This window comes from Triticum aestivum, chromosome 4A (genome assembly GCF_018294505.1).
Source record: "Triticum aestivum cultivar Chinese Spring chromosome 4A, IWGSC CS RefSeq v2.1, whole genome shotgun sequence".
In the NCBI taxonomy this organism is placed as follows: Eukaryota; Viridiplantae; Streptophyta; class Magnoliopsida; order Poales; family Poaceae; genus Triticum; species Triticum aestivum.
In genome coordinates, this window is record NC_057803.1 from 461964129 (window position 1) to 461973516 (window position 9388).

The 9388-nt window shown below is 46.5% G+C and overlaps 1 protein-coding gene across 1 annotated transcript; it reads left to right on the forward strand.

The window, feature by feature from the left end:
- Positions 1-345: 345 nt before the first annotated feature.
- Positions 346-9063, forward strand: LOC123086363 (DDT domain-containing protein PTM). The gene is made up of 9 exons (XM_044508120.1): positions 346-2210; positions 2315-2986; positions 3620-4913; positions 5280-5577; positions 6019-6143; positions 6239-6693; positions 6799-6827; positions 6958-7617; positions 7706-9063. The coding sequence occupies exons 1-9, from the start codon at positions 715-717 to the stop codon at positions 8671-8673; spliced, it is 5997 nt and encodes a 1998-aa protein (XP_044364055.1). The 5' UTR covers positions 346-714; the 3' UTR covers positions 8674-9063.
- Positions 9064-9388: the final 325 nt, after the last annotated feature.

Genomic DNA, 9388 nt, shown 5'->3' on the forward strand with positions numbered 1-9388 from the left:
GCCAAGTCGGCACTTCCTTGGCGCAAAAGCAAGCAGGCCAGGCGTGTCACTACTCACTCGCTGCTGGCCACTCCCTCCACCGTTTTGAATTTGAAAAAGCAGCAACGCCTCCCTCCATCCTGCTCCCCGCCGCCGACGCCGTCGCACTCCGTGACGTGCTGCTGCTGCTGCTGGCGACGCACGCACGCCCGAACACGACCTGGTCCCGCCCGACGAACTGTCCCCACCGGCTCGGTCGGTCGGTCAATCCCGCAACTGGTCACCTTGACTCGCAACCGACTCTGGGCCGGGTGGGACGTGGGGTAACGCGGGCGAGCCCGGGTGCGGCTCGCTTTCCGCTCCCTCCCCTTTTGTGCTCGCTCGTGCACCCCCCCTCCCGTCATCTCCTCCTCCTCTCCACCCTCCTCTCGCGGCCTCCCTCACGCCGCCGCCGCCGCCGCGCAATAGCTATAGCCTATAGGGTTGGGAGGCCGATCCACCGATCAAGCTCCGTTTTCCACTCATCCTCCTCTTTCGGCCGCCCGACTCCGCAGATTCGCCCTAACTGTTGCTCCCGACGGCGCGCGCCACCCCAAGCGCTCCGCATCTGCTCTGCGCCGCCACGAGCGCTCGCTTCCGTCGGGGTCCCGGCGGTTCTTCACATCGCGGTGCGTATTACGATGCTTCTGTAGCCGCCGCCGCTAGGGTTTTCTCGACCGCGCCCGGCGTGTGCGGATGGACCCTGTGGCGGAGGTTTCTCATCGGATGCTCGGCGGCGCCCCGACTCCTCCCGCCGACGACGCGATTGAGGGGAGCGGAGTGGAGATCGCGCGAGTTGGCGTGTCGGTGGCGGAGGGAGAAGTGGAAAACCCGCCAGCGGCGGCGCCATTGCTGAACGAGGGCAATGAGGGCGGCGTCCTGGACAAGCAGGAGGACGGGGCGGCGCCCACGCTGAGCGAGGCCAACATGGATGTGGACGCGGCGCCCTGGGCGAGCGAGCGCAATGAGGATGACGCTCTGGACAAGCAACAGGACGGGGCTCCGCCGCTACTGCGGGAGGCCAACATGGATGTGGACGCGGCGCCCTTGGCGAGCGAGGGCAATGAGGATGGCGCCCTGGACAAGCAGCAGGACGGGGCGCCGCCGCCAGTGAGGGAGGCCAACATGGATGCAGATGAGGCGCCCTTCCCGAGCGAGGGCAATGAGGATGGCGTCCTGGACAAGCAGCAGGACGGGGTGGCTCCTGCGCTGAACGAGGCCAACATGGATGTGGATGAGGCGTCCTTTCCGAGAGAGGACACAGAGCACCATGCAGCAATCGAGTCCAAAACGGAGGTGAATGAGTGTGGCGCTCTGGAGAAGCAGCAAGATGTGGCGGCATCTGTGATGGGCAAAACCAAGATTGTGGTGGACGAGAGCAGCGCTCCCCAGCAAGATCACACCGTGGCGGCTGCGCCAAGTGAAGGTGACAGCAGAGTGGTGGACCAACATCTCAACACTTCTGATGGTGGCTTCCCGGTGAAGAAGGATGAGGAGGGTGAATGCTTGGTGGGCCGCTACATCAGCAGGAATGTTTCAGATGATGGACGTATTTGCCTTGGGAAGGTTGCATCCTATGATGGCAGCATTGGGGTGTACAATGTGGTGTTTGAGGATGGACAGGGCGAGGAGTTATTGCTTCATCAGCTCAGAGAGTTACTTATGGCCGAGGAGAGTAGTGCATCTGGTATGAAGATGAGCTGCAGGAAGAGGAAGCTGGATTTGCTGGTTTCACCAGGGAGTGCCATGGAGACGAAAGCGCCACCGCGTGCTAGACAGAGGGTTGATCCATGCAAGATGCCTGCCAGGCCTGATGCATCGCAGGAGACTGGGTGTGATTCTGATATATCCGGCAATGCAGCGTCCTCGAGCAATTCATCAGTTTCCACTAAAGAATTGTCAGCTGAGCTGTGCCCTCCAGTGCAGGGCCCCGAGTTGCCTCCATCGTCGGCAGATATTGCTGTTCCAGAGGAGTCTATAAGTCATCTGTTTTCTGTTTACAACTTCCTGCGATCATTCAACATGCAGCTCTTCCTCGGTCCATTTGGGCTGGATGATTTTGTTGCATCCATTAATTGCACCGTGCAGAATACATTACTGGATGCTGTACATGTCTCATTATTGCGGGCGCTGAGGCGGCATCTTGAGACTAAATCCTCCGGCGGATCAGAACTTGCTTCAAATTGCTTGAAGTACAGAGTCTATTTGCCCTTGCTCAACTAGAATTATTATTTTCATGAATGTTGTGCTTTATTACTTCTATGCTGATTTTCCCCGCTTTCTTTGAATTGCGCAGGTATGTAGATTGGGCATTACTAGATGTGTTGACTTGGCCAACTTTCTTACTGGAGTACCTCTATTTAATGGGCTACATTAAGAGTCTAGGGGGGAAGAGTTTTGGTAGAACCCTCCTAGCCATTGAATATTATAAGCTTCCTGTTGCAATGAAGCTTAGGCTCCTCCAGATACTCTGTGACCATGTCACTGAATCAGGAGAGCTCAAAGCTGAACTGGAGGCTCGGGAAGGCTACAATGAAGAAACAGAGTATGAGACAGACTCTAGTATTTTGTCGGAGGCTGGATCACGAGCTGTTCTGACCAGGGCCTCAAAAGCTTCTGTGTCCAAAAAGGTTGAAGGTTTGCAGGACCTGGAAACTGCTTCAAATGTAACAAATCCAGAAGCTGTTTTACTGCATTCGTCTCAGGACGGCAACAGTGATGATTGCCGAATATGTGGAATGGATGGTACTTTGGTATGCTGTGATGGCTGCCCATGGGCATACCACTCAAGATGTATAGGTCTCAACAAAGCATTTCTACCACAGGGACTTTGGTTTTGTCCAGAATGCGTGGTTAACAAGCTTGGACCAGCATCTTCGAGAATAGAGCGTGGGGCAAGAGGAGCTCAAATGTTTGGCATTGATATGTGCGGAAGGCTCTTCCTAGGATCCTGCAACTATTTGCTGGTGTAAGTTTGTCCATCTTAATTCTACACTACCTGGGAATTCATTCTCCATCTCCAGTCTGCTATTGATAAATACTACAGATTCATTTTGAATTCCACAGTATTTATCTTTTCTCTCTGCGGTAATGATAAACATGCCAGCAGTAGAAAGTTCAATGTTATAAAGTAATGGGAGGGGGGGGGGGGAGGGTCTCATATTCTGTTTGACTTCTCATATTTTAGATGCACAGCAAGTATCCTATGTCCTTCTGATGAAGTACTGGTTCTCACTTTTGGAGTGTTTACCAGTGTTAGAGTATGTACGATGCAGTGCTTAGAGGGATGCTTACCAAATAAAAATGGTTCTTTCTTTCCATGTGGGGATGACATTGGTGCTTACTTTGAAGGATCAGTGCTTGATTAGGCACCAATGCTTAAGAGGTGCCTATGTATCTAATTAGTAGGAATTTATAAATGATAAATCATCTAAACAACAATAAAGAGAGGTTTCCGTTCGAGTAGACAAAATTTGCACGTGTCTGATGATGTGGCTAGATTCTCTCTTTGAGTACTCGTCTATAAGCAAGCACCTTCATTGTCCTGGAACTATAGTTGTCTGTATATTTTGTTTAATGTTAATTCTTTAAAATAATGCAGGATTGGAACATCTACAGATGCAGGGTCATATGCAAGATATTACAATCAATATGATGTTGTCAAGGTCATGCGGATACTTGCTCCTTCAGATGCATACACAGATATTTGTATGAGAATAACAGAATACTGGAGGCATCTGCTTGACATATTTCAGAACGAGAGATCAAAAATAGGTAAAGAAGCTGGTGTGAGATATACCACACAATCCAATACATTGTCAAGTGTTACTCCAACGGACGCAGCAGTTGGAAGTGTTCTGACAACTTTGAAAGACGCAGCGGGCAGTAAGACAGTAGTAACTCCTCAAAGAGATGTGCAGCATGAAATTGTGGTAAACCAATTTACATTGTGCTCAGCAGAACACCTGGAGAAACAAAAATGCATGGTGACCAGTGTAGGTGCTCCCACAGAGAAGAACAATGAAGTATGCAGGCAAACTCCATTAGCTCCCAACGACATACATAATACACCCATGAATGGAGCTTTTCAACCCGCTGGGATATCCTCTATTTCTCATGAGAACAGGTCTGTGGTAACAGGTGTGTCTAGTGTAACGCCCGCACAGTCATCACATGGGTTGGTTCGTCCGGACTTCTCGTGTGGTTCTGGAATAGATAATGGATTGTCTAGACAAGATACTGGGAACACTATCTCTGTAAAGGCAGGCTTGTCTTGTCCATCTTATAAAAGCAAATACCCTCTTCAGTTGATTTCTGAGATTGGGAGTACTAGTGATGGTAAGTCTGCTAAAGTGCCATCTTTTAAACCCCAGGCTTACATGAATCTGTACAATCATGGTAATGTTGCAGCATCTGCTGCCGCCAACCTAGCTATTCTTACATCTGAGGAAGGTAAGGTTTCAGTATCCCAGTTGACCACAAACCCAAGAAAGAAAATGGCTGCTGACTGTGCTCTACAAGTGAAAGCATTTTCCTCACCAGCGGCACAATTTATTTGGCCAAGTACTGAAAGGAAGATTATGGAAGTCCCAAGGGATAGATGTGGTTGGTGCATTGCTTGTAAAATTTCAGCAGCTGGAGCTAAAAAGGCTTGTTTTCTTAACGTGGCCACTGCAAATGCTGTTAAGGGGTCTGCTCGAATTCTTAGTGCCATGCATGTAATCAAAAGCTCTGGGAGCCACTTCCCCAGCATCGCTGCTTATATGGTTAACATGGAGGAAAGTTTGCGTGGACTTTTAGTCGGTTCACTACAAGACTTGCAACAGAGACAACGGTGGCATAAACAACTACAGGAAGCTTCCAACTGCAAAACTATAGTACCCCTTTTGCTTGAGGTGAGTTGCATTCAATTCTTGTTTCTTGAAGCATTTCTTTGAGGATTGGTATTTCCCAACAATTATTTCAAACGGCAATGCTCATTAGAAAATTATTGATGTTCATTGTTAGTTACATAAAGGCTGTTTAATTTATATGTAAATGTATAATACGAAGTAGAATGCTCAAAGCAGGCAAGAGATGACGAGGGTGCCAACCAAACAGACCCTTAGACTACATTCCATGCTAACTACTTCTGGGGAATCAAGTTGGATGTGCAATAAATAGTGCAGAAAGAAAGTTGAAATTCTTTGCAGAAAAGTGTTGCAATAAGTGGCTGATTTCTTCTTTTTAATCTTATAAATGTTATCTCATGCTGTGTGCAGTTGGAGAGTAATATTCGTTCCATAGCATTTTCTCCAATCTGGGTGAAGCTAGTAGATGACTGGCCTTTGGAATCTCCTCCTGCATCTGCGGGTGCATTGCGTCCTGCAGCATACCAAAAACGTGGAACTGGTGGAAGGCGTGGCAGAAAACGTTCATTGGTAACTGAATCTGCTGCTGCTGCCGATGATGACAAGAGTTGGAAAAAGGTTAATTGGTGGAGTGGAGGAAATATTTCTAAGCGTATTTTGCAGAGGGGGGTTCATCTTAGTTCGGCCATAAGAAAAGCTGCCCGTCAAGGTATTTGCACACATTTGATTGTTATTAGTACATTTCATAATTTAGTACTACCTCCGTCTGGGTTTATTAGTCCCCATCGTATTTTGGCTCAAAATTTGACCACATATATGACTAGCAAAATGTTAATGTATGTCAGAAAAAATTATATTGCTGGATTAGTATTAAATGTAGTTTCCATTGCTATTTTTTTTACGTGTAACTTATATTTTATTACTCCCTCCGTTCCATAATATAAGAGCGTTTTTGACACTAGTGTAGTGTGTAGTGTCAAAAACGCTCTTATATTATGGGACGGAGGGAGTAGTTATTAAATACATGGTTTAAATATGACCCAAAATACCTGCCGGGGGGGGGGGCTAGTAAACCAGGACGGAGGTAGTACTGTTATTATTACAAACCTCTTGACAACGAGAACAACTCGACGTGTTCTTTGCTCATTAGGTGGTAAAAAAAGGATGGCTGGTCTGTCTTATCATGATTGCTCCATTCTTCCAAGACGAACTCGACAATTTGGTTGGAGAGCGTGTGTTGGTTTAAGCCAGAATTCATCTCAACTTGCTCTGCAGGTTAGCACCTTTTATACAATAATAATGTCATAGAGACAGAGAGAATATTATCTTGACCTGTAGTTTATCAGCGATCTAATATCCATATCTCTCAGGTCAGATATCTTGATGCCCATATAAGATGGAAGGAATTCTTGTCTCCAGATCAAATCCCTTCTGATGGAAAAAGTTCAGATGCTGACTTTTCTGCACTGAGAAATGCAGTAGTTTGTGATAAAAAGATAGTCGACAATAAGATAAGATATGCACTTAAGTTCCCCAACCAGAAGCATATCCCTGTCCGTGTAACCAAGAATATTTTGGAAGCAGAAGGTAATCAGGATCAGAATGGCAAATTTTGGTTTTCTGAAAATCATGTCCCACTGTACATGGTACGAGAGTTTGAGCAGAAACCTGGGGTTAGCTCCTTGCCCACTCCAGGAATTGTACACTCTTTCATGAATTTATACAAAAGGCGAGTAAAAGCATCTACTGGAGATGTCTTTTCTTATCTCTTTCACAAGGGGGATATCTATCCCTGCTCTTCATGCAAGAAAGATGTTGCCTTCAGGTTTTTTCCTTGACTTATTCATTGTGCTTGTTCAGAAATTCTTGTCATAAGATACTGACTTTTTCTTCACCTCTCATATGTGCCTTATGGACAAATCTCCTGTAGGGATGTAATAAGATGTAGCGATTGTCAAGGTATGGATTACTGACATACTTCTTAAGTTCCTCTAATTGTTTCTTTTTCATGTAATGAAAACGAGAACCGATCAATTTCTGGGCTGTCCAATAATTGGTCACAGTATTGCTAACTAAGACTAACTTTCAGGTTATTGTCACAAGGAGTGCACAGTAAAATCTGTTGGTGGCAAAGGAGGCACTGCTGCTTCCAGTTTGATATGCAAGTTATGCCTTCAGAAGCGAAATCTTATCCTTACAAATTACAGTACAAATGCAAGATATGACTTGCCTCAAAAGAAGAGTACCTGCCAATTGCCAGTGAGCGCTCCCAAAATAATATTCAAAGTTGGTTCTTCCCATTCTGCTGAACCAGCCGCAAAGGTTCAAGCCCAGCCAGTCGCTAAAGTTAAAGCTCAGCCAGTCACTAAGGTGGAAACCTGGCCAGTTGCTAAGGTGGAAGCCCTGTCAACCGTGAAGGTGCAAACACATCCAATCAGAGAGTTGAAAGCCTGGCCGGTTGCAAATTTGGCAACTCAGAATGTTGCAGGGTTGCAGGCTCAGGCAAAGATTGAAGCTAACAGATCCAAGTCAGAGAAACCGAGGAGACGTAAAAGGCCAGAAGAGATCAAATACTTTGGTCTCTCTTGGAAGAAAAATAAGAGCGACAGAAGTGGAAGTGATTTCAGGGCGAATGATGTAATCCTAAAATGCAAGGATGGTATAGGATCAGCAATAAAACCGACTTGTTGTCTCTGTAAGAAATCTTATTGCCCAGATTTCCTATATGTCCGCTGCGAGCAGTGTAAAGGTAACTTCGTTCATCATTTTGTTGCTTACAGCTGTATATCCGTGTTATCTTTTAGGTTTTCTAACTTCTGATGTTCCCCTACATACAGCTTGGTTTCATGGTGATGCCTTGCGACTTGAGGAAGAAAGAATACTTGAAGTGGTTCAATACCGATGCTGCAAATGCCGAAGGAGAGCCATGCCAATATGTCCCCATTCAGATGATTATAAGAAGCCCGGACCAGAATTCAGTGAACAAACAGTTGCAACGTCATCCCAATCAAGCATGCTGTCTAGTGAGGAGACTGCTTCTGTAGCAGATCAAGACCCACTGCTTGCTTCCTATGGAATAGTTGAACCGATTGGGGAACAGACTTTTGATGCTGATTTATCAATGAACACGGTAAGATTTACCTCGGGAACTAATCAGAAGCTAACCATAAGAAGGGCACAAGGTAAAAATAGTGGATGTGTTGATCAAGCTGGTGTGGATGAGTACAGTAATCAGAATCAACCTCTGGCGGATGCAAATGTCGATTTCAGTCATATGAATGGATTTTCTCTATCAGAGCTTGAAGGTGTGGATCCTTCAGAGCTACTGGGGTGGGATCTTTCCCAAGGAAATGAGTATACCCCCCCTCCCGATTACACTGCTAATTGCCAGTTAAATGGCGCAAGCTGTGGCAGTGCTGCAACTGGGGATTTTGAACCGCAGACCTTTTTTTCATTTACTGATTTGCTTGAAGCTGATGATACACGGTTTGGTCAGACTTTTGGGATGTCTGCCGGTTTGCAAGATGATGGTAACTGCACAGGAAGCTTCGACCAAGAAATAGCCAGTTTTGATGATATGGCTTTCATGGTAGAAGACGTGTCTTCAAATATGCACTTCCCAGCAAATGCTCCCCCTCCTGACGATGTACCGTGTAAGAAGTGCAACAACTCCCAGCCGCCACCTGACCTCAAATGCCTAGTCTGTGGCCTGCGCATACACCGTCAGTGCTCACCTTGGGATGAAAGCGACCCGCCTGTTGAGAGTGCCGACTGGGTCTGTGGTGCTTGCCGGGAGTGGCGATGACGAGCTTTGAACATCTTCTAAGGTAAACACAGCGCGGCGTCTCGGTGCCTACCTGATATCTGTTCACAGAAAGAAACCGGATATGTTGTTTGATTATGGATTGGATTTAGGCTGGAGATGTATTTCACCAAGGGAAGTGAAGAAATCCGTCCGGATGGTTTGCAAGCTGGCGGTTACTGGACAAATGGACACAGCATATTTCAAAATGAGGGGTCATCGGAGACTGTCCTCCGTTCTTTAGGTGGGGTTATCTTGGGAGGAGATTTATAGAATTAGGAATGGTAGGTGGTACTAGAATTGGTATGGGACTAGAAAGTCATTCCATTTTGCTGTCAACATTGAATCGTCGGCAATTGATGGTGTAGATGCTCGTGTGCCTTTCAATCTACTTCAACTGTGGTCACTGGTGATCAGAATATGGTTCTGAGCTGGTAATGTTGCGGTTAGGTGCTTTTAAATTTTCATAATCTATCACGGTCCCAGTCCAAGGTGCGTTAGGGCATGTCAGTGATCCTTGTTTGGGGGTGATCGGTGTCAATTCTAGACCATTTTCTGGTAAAAAATAGTACCCAAATCGCAACAAAGGTAAACATTATTGGCTAGCCAAAATGCCAAACATTTTTCTTTGCTAGACTGCTCTGCTAAATGTAGGGCATATGACAAGGATTAGTCATGGCGAGTTGCTCTCACTGTTCTGAGTCTTACACCCCACCAC